This window comes from Aspergillus thermomutatus, assembly GCF_002237265.1.
Source record: "Aspergillus thermomutatus strain HMR AF 39 chromosome Unknown NODE_43, whole genome shotgun sequence".
In the NCBI taxonomy this organism is placed as follows: Eukaryota; Fungi; Ascomycota; class Eurotiomycetes; order Eurotiales; family Aspergillaceae; genus Aspergillus; species Aspergillus thermomutatus.
In genome coordinates, this window is record NW_020798092.1 from 15,441 (window position 1) to 37,774 (window position 22,334).

The following is a 22,334-nucleotide window of genomic DNA, read 5'->3' on the forward strand; positions in this document are numbered from 1 at the left end:
AGCTCAGTGTCCATCACCGCCCGCACCACCAATCAACAGCGGCATCATCATCTCCGCCATCAGATACCACCACTACCACTACCTCAGTATCACCAACTCCTTACTATCCAGCAGCCCACCTTACACCTCCAATGACCGCTTTGGAGCCGAGGTTATAAAAATGTGGCTACGGGCGGCATTCCTGCTACTCGCCTCGTGCGTTTCCTCGACGGTGGCCATTTATCCTGATGAGGTCAATCATGTCGATTTCCACCATGCGCTCCTGGGCACTCCCTCATCACACTCGACTTTCTTCCTCAAGCCTTCCTCCTCCTCCAATGCCTCCCTGCTCTATACACTCTCACAGAAGCTACTTCTCGGTGCAGTGAACCCAAGAGATGGCTCGCTGGTTTGGAGACAGAATGTCTCGCGATCATTGCTCTCGAAGGATGATGGCCAGCTACAGTCATTCCTGCGTGCTTCGGACGGATCGAATGCGATGGTCAGCGCAGTGGGCGATTATATCTCTTCATGGAGTGCTTTGGACGGAAAATTGATTTGGGAGAGTTGGTTTGCTGATGAGCCTGTGGTCGACCTCGAGCTCTTGGAGCTCGAAGATGCCAGCGCGACTTCATCGGCTCGAGATGCGATCGCACTGTACGGTGACAAGACGGGTGTCCTCCGGAGACTGGATGCTGAATCTGGGGATGTTAAGTGGGAGTTCAAGTACGATAGGTAAGACGAATCACGCTGCGAAATATGTTGTCGTTGCTAATGCCTTTTTTTTTGGCTTGTTGATTCAGTGGTGATATTCCCCTCCAAGTATCATCCTCCGCAACCGAGGTTTTCTACATCTCTCTACAGTCGGGCTTGCTCAAGGGCTACAAGATCAAGGTCACTTCATTAGATCCCCTCACCGGCCGACAGACTCAGCAGCACATTTTAAACACGGAGAGTGACGTGTCTGGACCGGAGTCGATTCTCTTCGTCGGTGCCAACACCGCTTCTCCAGTCATCATTTGGACGGACAAGGCACAGAAAACTTTGAAGATCAACCAGATCGGTCTGAAGCAAGTGAATACACTCAACCTTGACAACACAAGCGGTGAGGAAATCAGGTCGATCGAAGTCCATACCCCGAAGAAGCTTAACTCGCTGCCGCATTTCCTGGTACATTACGAAACGGACTCCAGCTCCTGGGCGGATGTGTATCACATTGATCTGGCCTCGGCAACTGTCTCCAAAGCATATAGCCTTCCTCGTGTGCAAGAGAAGTCTGCCTTCGCGACGAGTAATATTGACGCCAATGTCTACTTCACCCGCATCACTCAATCGGAGGCTGTGGTTGTCTCGTCTGCCTCTCATGGAGTCCTGGGCAGATGGCCCCTGCAGGCGCCTACGACCGAGCATCCTCAACATGCTGTGTCAGAAGTAGTCGCCAAAGGGGACACCGTCGCTGTTCGGTCCGCAACAGTCTTGTCGTCGGGTGACTGGCAACTCATTCGGAACGGCCAGACTGAGTGGACAAGATACGAGGCACTGAATGGAGCGGTTGCCGCTTCCTGGGCTGAAGAAGAATACCAGGAAGATCTCGCTCATCAACTGGAAGTTGAGGGGCATGAGAGCTTGTACAAGGCCTATGTCCATCGCGTTAAGCGCCACGCCAAAGACCTGCAACACCTTCCAGAATGGCTGAAGGAATTGCCTAAGCGCATTCTGACCAGTATTCTCAGCGACGAAGTCTCGAGCCTCGACGGTTTTGGACTCAGCAAAGTTGTCGTCGTGGCTACTGAGAATGGACGAGTGTATAGCATTGACACTGGGAATCACGGCGCTGTCTCTTGGAGCGTCAAGGCTGCTGAATCAGACAGTTGGAATGTGAAGGCCATCCTTACTCATCCAGGCTATGCCACTGTGTACGTCGATGACGGTAGCTCAGTGAGCCTGAACATGACATCTGGGGCTGTTATCAAACGTACGCCCGCCTCAGGCAAGATCACGTCTGTCGCCGTCATCAATGGTGCTTCAACCTCTATCACCATTGGCGTCAAGGAGGATGGCGCGCCAGTGGAGCCTTTGGATAAACCCGGATTTTTCGTGTCTCTTAGTGCCGATGGCCGTGTCTTGGGATGGAGTGCTGGCGACAACAAATCGCCTGTCTGGGAATTCCTGCCTGCTCAGGGCCAGAGAATTATCCGTGCCACTGCGCGCCCCGCTCACGACCCTGTTGCCTCTATCGGCAAAGTACTGGGCAACCGGTCCGTTCTTTACAAGTACCTGAGCCCGAACCTGGCTCTGATCACAGCTGTGGGTGAAGACACGGCCACTTTCTACCTGTTGGACGCCATTTCCGGGAAAATCCTTCACAGTAGCACTCAAAAAGGCGTTGACACCAGTCAGCCTATTGCTTCCGCCATCTCCGAGAATTGGTTCGCCTACTCCTTCTATGGCGATCCAGCAACCCCGTCAGACGCCAAGGGTTATCAGCTGGTGGTTTCGGAGCTCTACGAATCACCACTCCCCAACGACCGGGGCCCGTTAGGCTCTGCGTCGAACTACTCCAGTATCCGCGGCACTGACATCCTGCCCCTGCCTCACGTGATTTCTCAATCCTTCATCATCCCCGAACCCATCTCGCACATGGCCGTCACGCAAACCCGTCAAGGTATTACAACCCGCCAACTTCTTTGCACACTCCCAGCTTCGAAGTCCATCGTTGGCATTCCCCGTCCGGTCCTAGACCCCCGACGACCTGTCGGACGGGACCCAACCTCCACCGAGGCCGAAGAGGGTCTGTTCAAGTACAACCCCGTCCTCGAGTTCGATGGGAAGTGGTACCTCACACACAGCCGCGAAGTTGCAGGCATCAAGACTGTCCTCTCCAGCCCAACTTTGCTCGAGAGCACAAGCTTGATCTTCGCGTTCGGAGGGGACATCTTTGGCACGCGAGCCACCCCCAGCCAAGCATTCGATGTCCTCGGCAAGGGATTCTCGAAGTTGCAGCTCATCACGACAGTGCTCGCGTTGGGCGTAGGTGTGATCATCTTGGCACCAATGGTACGTTTCCCTGTCCTTCCCTCCATACTTGGTCCCGCTCGTATACCCCATGTTATTCAAATACTGACCAAGATACAGGTGCGGAGAAAGCAGACCAATCTACTGTGGAAGGCAACCTAGAAAAGATGGGGGAAACAAGCTATATAACTTCTCTTCATGATTGTTGTTTATTGCACTGCTCTTGACCTAATCTAACCTGATGAGACATAGAGAAATAAATAATGCAAGGTACTCTCAATAGAACAAGCGGACTCGGAAGATGCTCTTGATAATCCATTGACGATGTTGATGCTGCATTGGACCCCGCCGATAGCAAACACTAATTGACGTATGCGAATTCGACAGCCCTTCAGGATGCGAAATGAACATCTGCAACAAAAGACTGAACAAGAAATAAATGCAATCGTATTTCTATGACATGCCCCGTTCGACGTGATCGGTCTATGTGATCGCCCATTGACGCCTAGTGTATGTAGATTAAGCCACTGATCCTGACTTGGTCCAGTGAAATGAAAAAAAAAGAAAAAAGAGGGGGGATGATATTAAGCAGATACCGTCTGAGGTGCCTGAGCATTCCCACTAGCAACCTCCGCGGCAACGTTCTCCAACGCCACCTTTTCATTCTCGGACTGAACGTCGGATTGCTCTGCGGATGATGATGCTGGCGCTAAGCTCGTAGCAGCCATCTTGGCCTCCAATTCTGTGTCCGGTGTATTCGTGTTCTCTTGTTGCTTAGCAGACATAGGCACGGGCACGGTACTCTGTCTGCTCTTGCCGTTAACCTTGCCCAGGATTTCGACGTGGTCGCCCTTGAAAAGGACGGGTCCCTTGGTGAAAGAGGGCTTGCTCTCGCCTTCGGCAGGTGGTGTCTCCAGCCCGCCGACCAGTTCGCGGGCGGGCTCGTCGAGATTCGGCATATCGCCCCACTGCCAGTCAAGCTCGCCGCCATATTGCTTGGGGATGCTGGACGGGTCCATGAAGGAGGTGAGGGTAGGTGTTACTTCTGCGGCGGAGAGAATGAAGATCTTAGAGGTGGTGACCGGGTCGAACCAGCGCTTGATCCAGCCCCAGACGGTGGGGAAGAAGGCGGGGGCGCCGATAATCTTGGAGGTAGATGTTAGACAGCTGAGTAAATATAGGTAGGTCGTGGGGGGAAGGGAAACACGTACGAAGATCCGGTCCAGAGTCTCCGGGTAATGGGCCGTAGCTAGCACGCTCGCATCCTGCATGTGCCCCTTCAGGTTCCAAAACTGCTTCAGCCCAACTCCGCTGACATCGACGATGTTCGTTGAGGAGACGATCGGCGTCTCGGGGTGAGGCCGCGGCAGCTGAGAGCATAGGGGCATGACGAAGCGGAGGAGGTTCTCATAGAGGGCGAAAAGGCGCAGCAGGCGCTGCGGCACCGTCGACGACTGGTGCGTCTCCGCCGTCGAGGCGGGGTCATTCATCGTGGAATTATAAGCCGCCATGTTCTTGCTGTTCAGATGCTTGATCTCAAACACATAAATGGGAATACCGCGACGGTCCCGACGACCCGTCCATTGCGGATACTGTATCCATACCGCGAACCAGGGTCAGCAACTTGTTCATCAACGAACTCAGCGCAGCAACAGGGCGTAAATGTTCCCCGAACTCACCATCCGTCGCGCGGCATCGTACGACTCCACTTCAATGTTCTCATATAGCTCCTCGATGGCATTATCCCGGCGCCAGTCCTCTGTATCTTTGAACTGGCCCCAAGCACCATTCACATCGAACTTGCGCGCGCGCAGAAACCGCCTGCTCGTAATAGCACCCTTCAGCATGCTATTTATTTCTCCACAAAGATCCAACACTAGAATCGACGAAGACTTGAACAGGGGGAAACGCACAGCATAGTCGCATCATCATGACTGGCCTTTCCACCCTCACCCTGCCCCTCAGGCTTATAGTACCCATTCCGCTCACACAGCGCCTTGAACTCCTTCAACTTCTCCTCCTGGTCCTGCGTGAGGTGATTCAGGTGGCCAGCGAGCCATGCTGTCCCCGCCGCCTGGGAAGCCGACGCAGCCGGGTCGTTCTCGCCGAATTCGGCCGGTTGCGTCGAGGAGGCATCGCTCTCCGCCTGGCTGTGGTGGGATTTGGTACGCCACAAAGGCATTCTGAAAGTCGGTGCCTGGATTCGCGCTGGGAGTGAGACTCCACTCGATTTCTCTTTTTCTTTACCCCAGACTGATTAGATAATGATGCACGGTACAAGAAAGCGAAAGCAAGGGTCGCGGGGGAATTTGTTGCTGATGAGTAAACAGCGCTTCGTCTTACTTCGCGGCAAGCCCGGATGTCCGAGAAAGGCGATGTTGGCGGTCTGCTAGTCCTCACTGCGTCAGCAATTCTTCAAATAAGGTAGAATTCCAGCGATGCACCGATGGCTAGTACGCAAATCCAGCTGCGAAAAGTGGATGCAGTTAAGGACCGAGAGCAGTTCTTTTGCCCTGTTGGAAGTCATCGGAAAGAAGTTGTTTGCTGCACTGCATAAAGCGCGATTATGTCAGCATAAAATGGCCAATCCCATTATGCAGTCAATCATCACAGCGAAGAATAAGATCAAGAGAAACACTACGAATTGCATGACAAGCGTGTACCAAGGTCATGAAGGCAGAACCGGACGAATGACTGTATCAAATGCCTCATTTTTGCTTATTCTTATTAGAACCATTCCAGGGACATCCTATGCTGTAGGCTAAGGGATATCATCAAGAAATACAGAAGAATATGACTGGCCCAAAACAGAACTGCCAATTTTTCAAAGATATGGATGCAGTTTACCTTGCCCATAGATGTACAATTGATCCATTCCCCCAAGTCCGAAGCTTGGAAGGCATTCCCCTTGCCGGTGCCCACCACTTAGTCCTCCGTGAGGTCTCCATACTCCCACATACCGCGTCTCTCGTGCTTAGCCTCGTCCTCGACGCTGCGCAGGTTAGATAGAGTCTCGCTGGCAGCACGCTCCCAGGCCTTTAACTTCCGAGGAACCATGGCTAGACCCTCACGGATAATCTCGGCGTTGATGCTCTGGTCGAGGCTCTTCGACACGGAAGGGTCCAACAAGGTAACGTGCATCGTTCCATCAGAAGCGACGTAGTCGACATTGGCGACCAATGTCCGACCATACGTCAGTTCCTCAAGATAGCTGACGGCATCCTGGAGGTAATCGTCGGAGACGGGGAACTGCACGAAGGAGAGCACGGCGTCCGAAGCCTGAGCGCGGAGCTTCTGGACGGAGAACTGGGGCTGGCTCAGGGGTCGGAGGCGGGACCATGGGAGGATCTCAGAGTTACCATAGTCGATATATACAACCTCTGCCTGCTGCTTTTCACGGTCGTTGCGACGCACTCTGGCACGGTACCAGTCGCCATCCTCACTGAATTTGGCAGCCACGAAATCACCGGCCTTGGGTGGGCCAGGAAGCGGGGTGTCATTGGCCTTGTTCAAGTGGAAAGAACGGAAGGCACTCATCAGCTCGGTCAGGGCAGAGGTGCCCGTGCCAATCTGCTGGATCTTGACCTTCCCGGATGCGGGGTCGACATAGGTGACCATCACGTCCCGGTAGTCCTTGCGACGCTCGGTAATCTCACCTTCAACGCCGTTGCTACCATTGACAGGTTCCTCTTCAGCTTCCTCAGCCTCCTTGGTTGGATCCCAGTCGTGCCACAGACCCTTCCGGGCCTCCTTCGCCTTCATCTCAGCTGCAAAGTACTCGGTGGCGTGACCGGACTGCTCTGCGGAGTAGGCATGAACCGTGGCCAGACCCTCCTCCAGAAGGACCTTGGCAAAGTCCTCCTTGTTGACATACAGGGTGCCGATGAAGCCACCGACCTTGTCAATGGTTTCAACGTCAATCTCGACATCGCGTTGCATGCAGCGCTTGTTCGCCAAGTCATGGGCTTCCTGGCCGAACGGTTCACCTGCTTCACCAGGATTGCGAGCCGAGCGGGGTGCACGAATACCGGACAAGACCAAGGTCAACTTGGCATTCTCCCGGGGCACAAGAACGGTAAACCGAGATCCTGACTTGACGAAGTCCACAATGGCGGGGACACGCTTCTGACGTTGCAGAATCGAAACTTCCATCTTGGCCTTCTGCAAGCTCTCGGAGTAGTCCTGGTACTGCTTGGGCTTAGGCGGCTTGGGAGACCACATTCCCTTTCCGTCCTTCTGAGCTTCCGCCTCGGCGAGGAGCAGTGAGTCATAGTCAGGGGAGCGATCCTCGTCGTCCTGGCGGTGACGAATGACCGAAGCATAGCCAGCCTCCACAAGCGCGAGAGCGATATTGGTGTTGCCCTGAATCACTGTTGCGACGTCCCTCTCCTCGTAACCCTCAGTCGCAGGCTTCTTGCCGTTGATTGTGACCTTGACGTGTTTACCAATGAGCCTCTTGCGCACGAACTCCTTGGCATCCGCCTGGAAAGGCGCCTGCTTAGGATCGGACGGCTTGGGCTGTCTAACACTGCTCAGACTGATCTTCTTCTCCTGACCGGCCTTGTTGCGGAGGAACAGAGTGTCTGCGTTCAGCACTCGGCTGACAATGTAATCCTGATCGGCGGCCCCGCCAGCAGGACCTTTCGTGGCGACAAGTCCAGCGAACACGCCTTTCCTGTTATCCTTAGCCTCCTTCTCTGCGCGCCGGAAGGCTGCCATTTCGGCTCCAAGCAACGGTGAGTGGTGATCGAAGCAACGGGCAAGACCGGCTTCCAGGAGGAACTTGGCGATGTTGCCATTGGGGTGGAGGACAGTGGCGATCAGTTGTCCCTGGGGAGTGACGCCGAGAAGGGACACCTGAACCTTGCGCTGCAGAAGCCGCGTCTCGACGAACTGATATGCCTCGTCCCCGAAGGGTTCACCAGGCTGCTCCTTGCCCTCAGCATTGACCCGTTTCGCGGCCGGGGCCCGAACTCCAGCAACAGCAACGACCGTCTGCAAATGTTCCTCGGGCGACAAAAGCAGGCGCAATACTAGCCTGTCTCCATTCAAAACTCTCTCGACAATGGCCTCGAGGTGCTTGTCCTTCCACTCATCAACCAGAGTTTTTGCGTCGTCGACTTCATAGCTAGTCTCTGTACGACCCTTATCCGCTCCGGCCCATACACCCTTGCCTTCAGTACGGGCGTGGTCCTCCAGAGCGCGGAGTCGCTCAAGATATGCGAGTGTCTCTTCGGAGTCGTCGCTACGTTTGCCGGCCTCTTCACGGACGCGGGTCCATCCTTCTTGCACACTGATATCGGGCAGGGAGGCATCAAAGCCGGGGAGCTTGATCGTGCCGTAGTCACGCTTGGCGCCGGTAGGAATTGTGTAGAGGACCTGGAACTGGATTACTTTACCCACGAGTACCTCGCGGAGAAACTCCCGGGAGTGGAAGCCGTATGGCTAGAGAAGAGTCAGCGGCCATTCAGAACAGCAAATCAATGAAAGAGCATAAGGCATTTCTGAACGGTAATATGTGGACTCGGAAATGTGCCAATTGAGTTTGCTGGAGCTGGAATGGGCGGGAGTAGAGGCCACCTTTCCAGACACCAGAGTATGGGGATTGTACGGCAACAAAGCGAGGGACAACAATTGAATCTCAGAAATTCTCCGACTCACCTCATCGCCTTCTCTCCTCAGTCTAGGAGCTGAGACATATGCGAGACTAAGGGTGCGTTCCTGTCCAGGGTTCGTGACATGGGACAGGACAACAGTGTCGCCCGACAGGACAGATTTCACGCGGGCTTCCAGAGGCATGCTGAGGAAGCCACAGAAGACTTGGGACGATAAAGGGATTGACGGGAAAGGGAAACTGATTATTGCAGCAACAATGAATCGATTCAAAGAGATTTTGTATAAACACAATTTAGAAGTAAGAAAAAGCAAAGACACAAGAGAGAATGTGCAATGGCTGATGGGGAAATCAGGTCGGAGTGAGGAGAGCTTCCAGTTTGGGGCCACCTGACTTTCTGTGGGGGGAAGCCGCTAAGAGGTAGTCTGGCCAGGGGCAGTTTCCAGCGGCGATAGGTGTCATTCGGCTAAGTGTGTAACAGTGTAAGAGATTTTGGAATGAGTGAATAGTTTATAGATCCTGGCTCATTCAATTGTCAAGTGGATTTCATAGCTAAATTCAAGGCGAATATTTCATTATAAGAGGACATCAATTCATGAATCCTATCCAGCATCTACGGAGTAGATCTGAACAGCTGGGAGTCAAGAGCAAAACCCCTTTTCTGCATTTCTTCCTCCTGGTACTTGAACAAATATCGCTTTTGTTGCTTTTCCTTCCCATCCCGAAGATGATTGAAAAAAGTCCTGATTCTGATCCAAGCCTTTTACGTTAATCCAGGTTGATTTGCGCTTAAGCGGCGATACCGATGACACCTGTTGGACGAGACAATAGATTAACGTACATCCGCTTTTGTGTCTATAGACTGAGATGCACTTACCACAGGCAGGACGAGGGCCAGCGTTACCAGTCTTCTTGGACTCCTCGGTGTCACCTCTGCCAAGGTCATCGGTACCAGCGTGAACGACCAGGGTCCGCTAACGTTGTTGTCAGCTCACTGTCAACTCCATGCATCACAGTCCGCAAAACTTACGCCCAGAACGCTCTCGGCACCAATCAGCTTAATAAGCTTGTCCTGCTTGGAGCCGACGGAGTTACCCTCGGCATCGGTCTCAAAGTTACCAAGGTCACCGACATGGCGTTCGGAGTCCTCAGGAGCACCGTGGGTCTTGCCGAAGGGGTTGACTAGCATCGGTCAGTTCTGGGTTACATAGAAGCCACTGGCAAGAAGACGTACAGTGAGGACCAGCGGAGGTGCAGCCGTTGGTGTTGTCACCGAACTGGTGGACGTGGAAGGCACGCTTAGCGTTGGCGTCGTGGCCCTTGATGTTCCAGGAGACGGTGGTGAGAGAGTTCTCGTCGGCCTGCTCGAAGGTGACAGTGCCGGTGACCTTAGAGTCACCACGGAGGACAGCAACTGAGAAAGAGGTTAGTCATCCTGCAAAGGTAGGAACAGCACAACTATGAAAAGCTTCCAGAAAACGGGAGAAGCTCGTTCGGATCGCTCAAACTGCAATGATCATGGCAGTAGCTCCATCGATGCTGGTGCATCAGATAAGGTAGCACCCGTCCATAGCTTCCCGGTTCCCACTAGCCATGTAGCCCGGAGCAAGCCAACAACCTTGGAAGCATCGGCAGCGAGCAAGGAGCGAATAGCAGCATCCATTATCTATCAACAGCAGCCAGCATGCTCGTTTACCCCAGAGTCGGGAACCAACAACGACGGATGATAGGCCAGGAAGCTGACGATGGCTGGATCGCAAGGTGCTCAAATGTGCTCACTCAAGGTCCCCGGCCACGGTCGATCGTGGATCCCATCGAAAGGCAGAAACCAATGAAAAATACGAAGGGAAATATAAGAGCAAATAAATCACCTACCAGCCTTGACCATTTTGACGGGTTGAAATTGTGTCTTGTAAAAAAGATGACTAGAAGAGAGATTCGAGGAAGTTGATGGCAGAGATGACGATGGAAGATGGACGAGGAGGAGAAATCGAGAGGGAAACCTTGGGACGAGGGGTAATTTCTACTACTACGTACTAATAATGAGGAAGCTAGCTCACACCTAGGTCAGGATGTAGCAGTATGGAGTATGTCAGTAACATTCAATTCGATAGGTTTCCAATCTGTCCAATTTCGTCTGCTTTCCGTCCTCGACTGCCCCTCCTCATTGGGACCCTTGGGAGCTGTTGGCCTCTCAAAAGCGATGAAATGGCTTCCCTCCCCACCTTTGCTGGCGGGGTGGTCGGAATGATGTTTTGTTTGTGTATTACTTATCATTGCAAAGAGCATTGATTACCTCTCATAGCGCCATAGGTAGGTAGGTAGGTAGGTACTCTGCGTGTAGTCGACGATCTAGGACAACTCACTAGGTACCTTACTTCGGAGCGTGTACTGTATTGTACAAACTATCATTCTGTGAAGAGATCGATTCATAAGCCGTTCGGTCTCGACTGTCAGTGCAAATACTTCCTATCTGAGCGAGAGCGGCAGACCACGGAAATCGGTGCCACTTCGCAGTCAATACTAATCCCATAATCCCGTGATCATTTGTAGACGCTCTCACTAAGAACAAGCTGTCAATCACCAAAGCATGGATAATTCTGGCATCTCAGCGGTATTTGTATGGCGTTCGTAATGAGCTTTAGATATAAGTACATACAACATCTAAGAAGTACAGCGCCTCCTCGAATAAGAGGAAGCACCCCAGTTCCAAATGGCATACCTCGGGTGTCGTAGGTACAGCTCTCTAACAGCTGTTTTCCGAGCATGCGTCCCCCGCCCATTCGCTCGGAACATTTCCTTCTACCAAGCCTACCTAGATAGCAACTAAAGGTACCAGAAGATAAATATCAATAGAAATCTGCCATGCCATTTTAATGATTAGGAGAATTCATTTCATGATTCATTCATATCTACGAGGCCAATTTTAATGTCGCCAATTTAAACAAAGAAAGACGATAGCAGGAAAAGGAACAGGTTTCAACAGTAGGACAGATCAACAGTTTCCCAATCTAAGCCTGGATCTTCTGCTTGAGGAGCTCCTTGAGGGTGACGGCATCAGCAGCGAACTTGGAGATACCCTCGCGCAGTTTCTCGACGGCCATGGCCTCCTCGTTGAAGTCGAAGCGGAAGGTAGCCTCGTTGTTGAGGTAGCTGCGCTTGGGGATGTCCAGGCTGGCGGCGCTGGTGGCGTCGAGCTTCTTGGGGACGGAGGCGGTCGAGTTGTACAGCTCCTCGAGGAGGTTAGGCTACACCTCTAGGTTAGTTTTCGTCCGGCGATGATGAAGACGGATAACATACCGAGATGGTCAGGTAGTCACAGCCAGCCAACTCTGTGATCTCACCGGTGTTACGGAAGGAAGCACCCATGACGATGGTCTTGTAGCCAAACTTCTTGTAGTAGTTGAAAATGCTCTGAACGGACTTAACACCGGGATCCTCCTCGGCGGTGTAGTCGCGCTTGTGCGCAGCCTTGTACCAGTCCAGGATACGGCCGACGAAGGGGGAGATGAGGAAAGCACCGGCCTCAGCAGCAGCAATGGCCTGGACAAGGGAGAACATGAGGGTCAGGTTGCAGTTGATTCCGTGCTGAGACTGCAGGATGTGGGCGGCCTTGATACCCTCCCAGGTGGAGGCGATCTTGATAAGAATACGATCCTTGGAGATGCCTTGTTGCTCGTAGAGCTGCGCAAGTCAGCTATGTTTCGTGGTCTGTTGATTCGGTCAAGTCCGGCGTACCTTGATGATGTGAAGGGCCTTGTCGACGGAAGCCTGGGTGTCGAAGGAGAAACGAGCATCGACCTCGGTGGAGACCTTGCCGGGAATGATCTCGAGAATCTTCTTGCCGAACTCAACGAGAAGGTTGTCGAGGGTAGCGTCGACCTGCTCGTCAAGAGTCTTGCCCTGTCGGGAGGGTCAGTAACAGATCAATATCACGCGGCCATTCACAGAGCGACGGACCTCCTTCTTGCCCTTCTCAATGGCAGCGTCGATCAGGCTGGCGTACTCGGGCTTCTTGGAAGCAGCCAGGATCAACGAGGGGTTTGTAGTAGCATCCTGAGGCTTGTACTTGCCAATGGCTGCAGAGTAGTCAATATCGGATACAACTCTGAACAATATTGTTGGGACGTAGAAAACATACTGGCAAAGTCACCTAGAGAGTTGTGCTGTTAGCCTATGTCCTTGCAGCCATCGATCCGCAACAACAGAAAGAACTCACCAGAGTCACAGACAACAACCTGTTTAGATGAAATACCTAGTGATTAGCGATCCCATCCTGATGTGGCGCAAAAGGCCACGAAATAATTGACTTTGAACTTACGGTGCCAGTGGCCTTGAGCTGTTCGAGAGCGGAAGACATTGTGATGTAATGTGAGGAAGACAGACAAGCTAATCAAACACAGGAGAGATGAATCTGGATATGTCAAAGGTGATAAGTGATAGATGGAAGAATGATATGAACTGAGTTTAGAAGGAAAGAAGATCGAAGGCGGAAGACGTGGCGAAAGGAGAATTGAAGTACTAAGGTACTTACTAACTCACTACAGGAGGAGAGGGGGGGAGATTGGCGGGCGAGAGACTTCCGCTGGTAAAGTGGGATGAATCTATGGGAATAGAATCTGGATATGGTGGGACACTGGGATGGTGGGGGGGGGAGGTGCGGCCTATGACGCTATGCCTCATGGATGACATGATTCTTCACATATAACCGGTCAGCATCCATCATCACATCTGCACATATTTAGATACTAGTCTTCATATTTTCCTCATTCCAACACAAAAGAAATTAGCCGATCTAGGAGCACCTCTCTTCCATCCACTGTCATCAGAAATTATCCCCCTCTCCCTATTGCCTTCCCTTCTCGAACCAGGTGTTTTCTCGGCGCAGAGTGCTCCGATGTCCGGATGGCTCATGGGCGCTCCACTCATTGCTCCCAACTGAGCCATGCTCCAGTAGTCTAGGTGGTTAGGTACCCTTTTTCTTCACCGAAAAGCCAATGGCAAACTAAATCACGGTTAAACAACTTTTGTTTTCCCCTCAAAAAGCAAAATAGCCGCCGCATGCCTCCCGTCTATCTATATTTCGATTTTGATACTATATACATAGGGTCCAGTCATCCCTCCTCGGACCATGACTGATCAGAGGATACGGTCAAGACGATTTGCAACTCGTGACTGAATAACAGTGAAAGACAAGACGGCCAGATGGCGCGAAAACCATTCATTGCCCGGTGGTATCGTCGCTCAACATGCTCGAGTAGGAAGCGATTGTGTAGAGTACCTCTTTTGCGAAAATCTTCAACGGCGTTGGACGCAATTCCACTCGTACTGGCTCACGAAATAAGCTTACTGTGTCATCTCATAGAGACTGTCGAAAGACTTACCACTCTTCCAGCCTCATCACCTGTGTACACCACGTGAGGGAGGGCCAGAATGCAGCTGATTCCTGCGGAGATATTGGCTCCATTGTCTCGATTGTTGTCAATGTGATGAAGTTGCCGAATCAGCTCCAACTCAAAACGTCCGTCCCAAATAATCTTGTTCCATATCTTGAGGTTGCACGTTAGCCTTCGACCCGAGTGGAGAAAAAAGGATGGCTCGATCGAAAAGAGTCAGGGTATCTCACATTGACAACGCCCTTTCTATGACCTGTGAAGATGAGCTCGCGTTCTTGCCACTCATTATTCACGCCTTCGTAGAACACGCAGGACATGACACGGTCGTCAATCGATTCACACACGTCCTGGTCGAGCAACAGCGCCCCGTTCAGTGTATAGATACTGATACGATTTCCGCGGCAAACCATAATCTCTCCCGTCACGTCATTTATCCGGGCACACTGGGCAGAGGTCAACCAACCTTTGTCGAGAATAGCAGGATTGAATTATTAGTCGGCAGACATCACTTACATCAACTGGGCCGCTAGCTGGGAGCTCTCGGACAAAAGCATGCTGATTGAGATCCCAGAGTATGATCTGGCCATCTGTGGAGGCGGAAAGCAGGGCGCTGAACGAGCGTGAGACGGCGAGAACATTGACAGGGGTACGATGTCCAAAAAGAGATCCTGCGGGCTGCAAGTCTACAGTTTTGGCAGTTGAGTTGTATGTCCATATTGAGACAACACAATCTGTGCCCGAGGTGACCAATGTCCGGGAGTCTGCGAAAATCGTACAGGACAATTGCCCAATATGTAAATGCTCGAAATGACCAAGAATCTGTGCTTGTTAGTACACCCCTCAGCAGCCTATCCAGTATCATGCGTATAGTTACCTTCCGGCTGTCTGCAGAGTAGAACCGAACGCTTCCATCAAAAAATCCCCACTCCATATATCTGTCGTAGTTGGGCGGAATATTCAGTCTGAGCGGAGCAGCACAAAGCAAGCGGTCATGCTTCATCGACAAGGTCGAAACCTGTTCTCCGATATCTTTATCCATCATTAGCGCCCAAGACCAGAACCGCAACAGACCAGGAGCCTTACCAAGCAGGGAAAGAGGAAGCTGTGTAAGCGATTCAGCTAGGCGGTCGAGTCGTGGAACTTTATGCCGTGTATCTTCTCTCGGAGGGTGAGGTCGAGTGAAAATTTGGTGCGGTGTCTGGCCAAAGTTGTGTATGATACCAATTGTGGCCAGCCGTTCCACAGGGTCATCGATGTTATCAATATCTTTCGCCCCTTGGTATGAAAGATGATGAAAGACATTGACTGCCTCAATTGCCGCCTCCCCTTTCTGCTTACAGCCAAAAACGAGATCAATCCAATGATGCAGATTCTCAGTCACGTAAGGACTTTCCAGCGCTTCCCGATGCTTTGTGATGAAGATCTTCGGATCGCCCTTAGCCCACGGCGGCAATTCCACAGAATCGATAGCTGTTGTCATATTCTGAAGGAGACCGAAATCGTACTTGTTAGAGTTGACGAGAAATTCTGGAAGGTAGAAGAATTCGGGGGTCAATTCTCTGACATCCGACATGTTGCCACGCGAGGCCGATTCCCACGCTTTTCCAATGGAATAGAAGAGACGGTCAGCGTGATCGAATGTTCCACCCTGAAGGAGGAGATATGATTTTACGAAAGGTTGCAGACGAATGAGGTACGAGCAGACAATCATCGCAGAGGAATAGTGCGTTCCATAATGGAACGGCGGAGAGTCCCCGTCGCCCATTTCTGCGAAAGCTTGGTACCGTTCCCTAAAGTCAGCCTCCCGTTCTGGTGTCTGGCATCCCATAGGTTTTGACAGGTCACGAAAAGTTTTGGGGTCTGTCAAGTCCAATTCCTCGCTAGTGTAATCTGCCAGCACCCACGGGAAGACTGGGTACTGTGTCAGATCGTTAAATGTCCTTCCGGCGAGCGTGTTGATCAACATGAGATAATGGAAGTTGGATATTTCGCCCTTGCTCCATTTCCGTGTGGCCGGGTGCACAGGCGAGTGACCGAAGACACTGGCAAACTTGGATCCGAGGGACTGCGGCGCATCCTCCTGGCTTCGAAGGGTTTCAAATCTCCACACGTCTTCCGGCCGCGAGTGGCCAGCACTCCCCGTCACTTGCGGAGCCTTGCTCGCGAGCTGGCTGCATAGATTATCTCGGGCTCGCGAAGAGATCAACGTCAGCAGGTAGCTGGTACCGTCAGTGAAGAAGACCTCGAGAGCGACATCACGGAAAAGGAACCGTCTTTTGGAAACGCTGATCAGATCGGACCATTTCCAGCTTCTGGTTTCGTGTTCCTGTGTTTTACGCTCAAAGGATTCTCTGCCGGCAATCATGCGAACGTAGGGATCACGCTCATCCGGAGGTGCTTGCCAGACGTTCACTATCTCACCATCCGACCTTTGAAAGAAATTATCCAATATATAGATATTGTCTTTGCCAAGGATCAACAGGCCCTCGCATGCTTCCAAGCCAATGATTCGAGACATATTGCATACATTTTCGACCTGATCGCCACGATGCAGACTTCGCATCACCTTTCTATTTTTGTCTTCGTACTCTTCGAGGTCAGCTTTAGGATCATCGATCATCTCGAAGCTCTCTTCCAGGACGCTTTTACTATCCGAGTGGACATCCTGCTGATTGTTGTCCATATTCTCTGCGGCCAAGACCGTAGGTGTCAACCCCGTTGTATTACCGTTGGATGATGGTTGCGCCTGGGTGTCGATTTTGATAGCTGGGGGTTCGGATGCTTTCCTTTTCGGTTGATAATCTTGCCGTTCTCCAGATTCATCTGGAACCATTCGAAGTCGCATACGGCTTCGTCCTTCGGTCTGGTCTAGACGCCATTTCCTATCCTTGTCTTCTGAAAGAACACCTCCAAACCGCCTTAGATCCATGGTCATGTGAGAAAATGCGGTCCACATGAATACAGAGTTATCCTGCTGATCCTGCAGCGCTCGTTGATATTTCAGAAACTCAGACGCCGATATGTTTGAGACCCAATGGGGAAAGGTTGTTTCGTGTTTACGCGTCACTTCTTCACTGAGTCTCTCTAATTGATTCCAATGTCGCAATTTCTCCTGGCGCTTGGAACCTCTTGCACGGCTTGAGAGGTCAATGTTTGCGCTCTCTTCTTGGACGAAAGTCTCCCATGACCTGGACAGCAACCCGAGAAACATTGGATTGAGATCGTCCTGATGGTCATCGACCCACTGTAGGAAAGCTTTGTCCTCCATGCCTACAAGTGCTTCAAAGCCATCAGAGAGTCGTCTCTGCAAGGGAATGGCCGCCTGACTCAAAATAGTAGACATTTCAGCGGGCTTTTGCACAAGAATGACTCTCCACAAGCTCGCTGCTGCAAGGCGAATGTCCCGATCTTGGCTGATCAATTTTGTGTAGAGAAGGTAGCACAACAGCTGCAGGTAATCCGATGGCATTTCGCCTTCAGAAAGCAAGACCACTTGCCAATAGCTCAAACGATTTAAGAACTCACAGGCCTCTTGGTCATCCACTTCTGATAATTTGAGCAGAACAACACGGAACAGAGTGGACCGTATGGATGTGACGGCTTGGCTACAGAGCCTTACACTCTTTAAACTTGAAACATCCGACTGCTGGAGATATTCTAGGATTGCGCCTGCAAATTCGAGGGCATGAGTTGTGCCGTCAACGAACCAGCCCTCATATACTGCTTCTCCAATATGGGTTGCAAAACGTCCCAAATTAGAAAGCGCTCGTGGTTCCAGAAGAAGTTGCGGTTTGGAAAGTGCAACATCTCGCAGTCTGGAAAGGAGACTCCGTAATATCCAGGAGTTAAAATACGCTTGTTGTTCAAGAGAGCTCGTCGGCGTCTTGAGGTATAACCCAAGTCCAGAAAAGTCCTTTCGCTCCAGCAATTGATCGCAGAAGACAGATAGGACTAGACTCAGGATTGCTTGCACAAGAGGATGGTTTGTAGCTGCCATGTCAGGAGGGAGCCCGAGCGGTATGAAAGCTCTATGTATACGTGCAAAGGAAGGTGAGAACTTGGTTTTATCCGATGAAACGAGGATGAAAGATGATCCACGTCGCAATGGGCCAGCTTGTCCATCACGACTGCTAGACCCTTCAACTGTTGTGGTGCGCAATCCTGCTGTTCCACTTGAACGCGGTCGAACAGGTAAAGTATGATCACGAGAATTGCTTTTAGCAGCACGAGAGTTGAGTTCGAAATCTGAGGTTGAAATGTTCGAACCAACAACAACCGGAAATGTCACATATAGCAACCACTGAATGTAATCAGACTGTGCAGCAAAGTCCCGGAAATCGGCTGATTTCTGATGTAAATCAGCAAACAACCCAACAACCGCGTCCAAGAGAGATATTTGCTTTGTCAATTCAGTCACCCGTGTAGACAAGGACGCCGGAGGAGATTCAAGCCGAACTTGGGACCCTCGCAGAGACTTGATGCCATGGACACCAGGAGAAGACAACTCGTCGACTGATATTACACTTTGTAATCCCAATTGCATCATCTCCATGAGTACGGGGAGGATTTCAGGAAAAGCAACTCGGGGCTGGCCATTCGAAGATAGGATCTCGATCAAACCTGCTCGATTAAATGGCTGATTCAACTTCATATCACCAACGTCGAGTCCAAACAGAATGCCGAGACAAATACACCATATGGCGGGTACCTTCCACCAGCTTCTCAGACGATGTCGCATGATGATGTAGCCTCCAGTTTTCTCAGAGAACTTCTTGCTGTAAACATCACCATGGCTGACTATCAATCGAGCTAAGATCTTGGTCGCAAGAGCAACGATTTCAGGTTCATCCTCACAAATGAGATACAGGAGCCACTTTAAAAGCAAAATGTCAGGATCGCCGATTGAAACAAAACATGGGGAGACTTTTTTGTCATACCTTGTTCGTCACAGAACGCGCAAACTTCTTGAGCGGTATGAGGTCATGAGAATCACAGAGAACAGAAGAGTACATTCGCAGCATCTCAACTGCTATTTTTGTGCTTGATACGCAGTTCCCTCGCTCAGCCGATGCTGCAATCTGCTGAGAACCAGCGGTGAACCTCAAACTCTTCTTTTTCTGGAGTCTGCTCGGTTCTCTGGTCTTATGAATAGCAGAAGTGATGAAGAGAGCCAAGGAACGGAAGAGCTCTGCAGAAAGACAGCTTTCCATGAGAGATTGGAAAGCAGAAATCAGAAGACGGAGGGATTCAGGGGAGAACTCGTCACCCTTGAGCGCCTCCAGTAACCTCTTGTTGACCCCTGGAGAAATCGTCAGCGAGAAAAAGAAGTGTCGAAGGAGCAAAGGGAGAGCTATGAACCTACGCATGCGAGAAAGACGTTTTGCATTGAACCGACGAAAGTTACTTTCACCAGCGAATGTGGTGAATTGAGAGTAGTACAAACTCAGTAGGGCGGAATCCCCTGGTCTCCAAATGTCAAGGTCCACGAGCAACACCCTGTAGGCCAGTGGATTTGTAATTATCGATCGGTTGGGGTGCTCGAAATCGTATCCAACGAATTTGAGAGTCAGTCGAAGAAGCTCAAGACCCAAGGCAGACTGTTCCTCGACATTGGAGCAGATGCTAGAAGCCTTACTTGTCGCAGAGCTATTCCCCAGCCCAAATTTATCTCGAAGTATCGCTGCAAGAATCCCGTATCCGTTTTCCCTTTCCATCGCTTCACTATTTCGCCAATTGTCCTGTACAGCTTCGTATAACGCTTCAACCGCAAGGATTAAGCATTTGGTGGTTTTAGCGGCGTGTACCAAGCTCAAGTGCACCGCCGCACAACCTCCGATGCGCCAACTAACGTCGTCAAGTGAATGAGGGACTGAAACAACTGGATCCCCTGTCAGAATACCCATACCATGAGCCTGCGTCAAAGCGTCGTTCAACGAGGGAACGGCCCCATTGGCAGCTACTGCATTGCCGCCCGCCTTCGTCAACTGATGCAGATTCTTGATGGCTTTCCTTGAAAGACTCTTGACGAGCTGAGACTCGTCAATGTGGTTATTATCGTCATCATCTAGCACGGACATGGGTGAGATGTTAATCAAGATCGACCCTTCACGGATCAGAACGCTTGCTTTTCGCCGAATCGCAGTGACAATATCTGACGCTTCCTCCTTGCCAGGGTGCAGGTGCTCGTTTCGCAGGTTAAGGGTCGCGGAGGCCTTATAGGTTTGGAAAGAGCCCAAGCAATCTTGGAAATTGCCAAAGTACCGAGGCCCCAGATTGTAAAAGACAGCAACCATATCATCACTGTGGGCTTCCTCGAAGAGGACTGCATTCGCCAGGGACCAGCGTGATACCGATACGGCCTTTCCAAGTTTCATGGCCAAATCCTGGGGGGTGCCAAAGAATGCCTGCACACGTGGCAATCGATTAGGAGTATTAGATACGGGCACACACGGATAGTCAATCCTTAATTGTTCGACAAATTCGCCGTCAATGAACAAAGAAGCCCGGGAGTGCGATGGCGGCCTGGGCTTTTTATGAACCACACATATGTGGTACCAACGGTTTGGTTCGAAAGCTATCGACTTGAATCGAACACTAGGGCGAGTTCCTCTGATTGAAGTTTGTAAAATAAAGTTGCGAGTGTCTCTCTCGAGGTACGCCAGTAAAAAGCATGATTGACTAGCGTCGAAGGCACCAAATATTGTAGTGTGTGTACTTGGATCGAACCTATCAAATCGGGCCCACACTGCAATAGTGTAACCTGAGGAAGTAACAGGAGGGAATGGTCGACCCAAAGTCGAAAACTCTAAGGAGGAATACCCATGGAGTGACATGTCGAACTGTATCAACGGGGGTTCTTTGGAACACTTTAGAACGTCGACGAGGAATCGCAGCATTCTTGCACAGCCATGTGCTTTCCGATACAAGGTAGCCGCATCCTCCAGACTAGTCAATCCTTGAGCACAGAGAAGTTGAGCCAGGTCCTGGTATAGTATTCTCTCTGATTCTGGGCGGTCACTAGTAAACAGAACAGGCAGTATTGAACTTAATATCCCAGTGGCATGCAGCGCTGTAAGATTTCTTTGAGACTGATAAGCCAACTGACAGAGGCAGGCAGGCAAAACTAGCCTCTGAACTCTGTAGTCAGAATGAGGGGACGTCGATTGCTTCAACCACACTTTCAGAAACGGTCCCAAAAGTTCGGGCACCTCGACGGTCTCCGAGCTCCCCATGCGTCGATCGACTTCCGCCTTAACATCCTGCGGAAACAGTTCCTCGACTGATTGAAACTTCGTGTTGAGTGTCGTGAAGATACCAGCGACCGCTTCCTGGCAGAGAGCCGCGGCCAGGATGCCACCATAAAATTGTTCCGTATCACCCTGGGCGCTGTTAAATTTTGGGGCTATTATGTCCAGTGCTTCCTGCAGAGCTGCTGTACCCCCGCTCGATATCCGTTTCGCAAAGTAACGCTTGTTCCCGAAATTCCCCTTCAAGCTCTCAGCCAGGACAGCCAAAGCATCTTTGTAGAGGGTCAAGAGAGTTCTTCTCTCTTCTGCTGATAACTCTGTCGGCTCGTATAGCTCCGAGAGCTTCTTCGCGAGCTGCAGTAGTGTCTCGAAGCCATAAAGATGTCGGAACGCCTCCTGGGCTTCCCTTGGACGATCGTTATCAAGGAAGGTATGACGCAGACGCAGCAAAGATTCAGTCGCGGTATGAAATTGCTGCGAGGCAAACGTCTGCTTGTCGCACGTATCGCAGGCAGCTTTGAGCTCTTGAATAAGTGGCGCTAATCCGGCGGCGGCAGCTGATCGTTCAGTCGAGGAGGAAGTGGAGGGAGAGAGGTTGAAAGTAGGCTGGCTCATCTCGCCGCTCAAGCTTTACCCTCGACTATCGACCTGATGGCCAACGACCATCAGACACCATGAACCTGCACTTGGCGTGATGATAAAGGCGGTCTGCATTGGTATGTGGTCTACTACCAAGTCGGCTTAGTCCGCGGTGCCTCTGATGGACGATACCTTGGATGAATCAAGCGAGGACCTGCTGGTCAGCAGACGAGTAACTGTGCGATATTGTTGACTGAAATCTAACGAGGGGTAGATAGCTTGTGTCAGATTACCATGTCAAGGGAATTGTTCAGTTTCGAATATTTACTTACACACTCTCACAAAGCTATCAGATATGATACTTGGCTCAATTCCGATGCCGCTCAAAGCTTCCTCTCTCCTCACGACCGCGGGGAAACGCACCAAACCGAAATGTGTGGCTGAGGTGAGTGTCCAATCTTCCTTCCTCGAGCGGAGACCATCAGGTGACGAATGTGGCCATTC

At 51.3% G+C, this 22,334-nt stretch overlaps 6 protein-coding genes across 6 annotated transcripts; 1 reads left to right on the forward strand and 5 right to left on the reverse strand.

Moving 5' to 3' along the window:
- Positions 1 to 160: 160 nt before the first annotated feature.
- Positions 161 to 3,156, forward strand: CDV56_102467 (uncharacterized protein; the record flags this gene model as incomplete). Its single annotated transcript, XM_026756086.1, has 3 exons — positions 161 to 714; positions 783 to 3,036; positions 3,115 to 3,156. 3 exons carry the CDS (start codon positions 161 to 163, stop codon positions 3,154 to 3,156), a joined length of 2,850 nt encoding a protein of 949 aa, XP_026616347.1.
- A 422-nt stretch (positions 3,157 to 3,578) lies between these two features.
- CDV56_102897 (SEC14 family lipid-binding protein) lies at positions 3,579 to 5,176 on the reverse strand (the record flags this gene model as incomplete). The annotated part of the gene is made up of 4 exons (XM_026756516.1): positions 3,579 to 4,139; positions 4,206 to 4,586; positions 4,674 to 4,815; positions 4,908 to 5,176. 4 exons carry the CDS (start codon positions 5,174 to 5,176, stop codon positions 3,579 to 3,581), a joined length of 1,353 nt encoding a protein of 450 aa, XP_026616348.1.
- Positions 5,177 to 5,919: 743 nt separating this feature from the next.
- Positions 5,920 to 8,793, reverse strand: CDV56_103172 (putative transcription factor (Snd1/p100); the record flags this gene model as incomplete). Its single annotated transcript, XM_026756791.1, has 2 exons — positions 5,920 to 8,439; positions 8,656 to 8,793. The coding sequence occupies 2 exons, from the start codon at positions 8,791 to 8,793 to the stop codon at positions 5,920 to 5,922; spliced, it is 2,658 nt and encodes an 885-aa protein (XP_026616349.1).
- Positions 8,794 to 9,397: 604 nt separating this feature from the next.
- Positions 9,398 to 10,496, reverse strand: sod1 (superoxide dismutase SOD1; the record flags this gene model as incomplete). Its single annotated transcript, XM_026757167.1, has 5 exons — positions 9,398 to 9,420; positions 9,486 to 9,582; positions 9,639 to 9,790; positions 9,843 to 10,022; positions 10,484 to 10,496. 5 exons carry the CDS (start codon positions 10,494 to 10,496, stop codon positions 9,398 to 9,400), a joined length of 465 nt encoding a protein of 154 aa, XP_026616350.1.
- Positions 10,497 to 11,619: 1,123 nt separating this feature from the next.
- CDV56_103773 (sedoheptulose-7-phosphate:D-glyceraldehyde-3-phosphate transaldolase TAL1) lies at positions 11,620 to 12,968 on the reverse strand (the record flags this gene model as incomplete). Its single annotated transcript, XM_026757392.1, has 7 exons — positions 11,620 to 11,856; positions 11,909 to 12,292; positions 12,347 to 12,511; positions 12,569 to 12,687; positions 12,750 to 12,761; positions 12,828 to 12,846; positions 12,930 to 12,968. 7 exons carry the CDS (start codon positions 12,966 to 12,968, stop codon positions 11,620 to 11,622), a joined length of 975 nt encoding a protein of 324 aa, XP_026616351.1.
- An 861-nt stretch (positions 12,969 to 13,829) lies between these two features.
- CDV56_103996 (Beige/BEACH domain protein) lies at positions 13,830 to 21,866 on the reverse strand (the record flags this gene model as incomplete). Its single annotated transcript, XM_026757615.1, has 8 exons — positions 13,830 to 13,940; positions 13,993 to 14,157; positions 14,235 to 14,447; positions 14,518 to 14,823; positions 14,879 to 18,877; positions 18,942 to 19,303; positions 19,367 to 20,408; positions 21,183 to 21,866. The coding sequence occupies 8 exons, from the start codon at positions 21,864 to 21,866 to the stop codon at positions 13,830 to 13,832; spliced, it is 6,882 nt and encodes a 2,293-aa protein (XP_026616352.1).
- Positions 21,867 to 22,334: the final 468 nt, after the last annotated feature.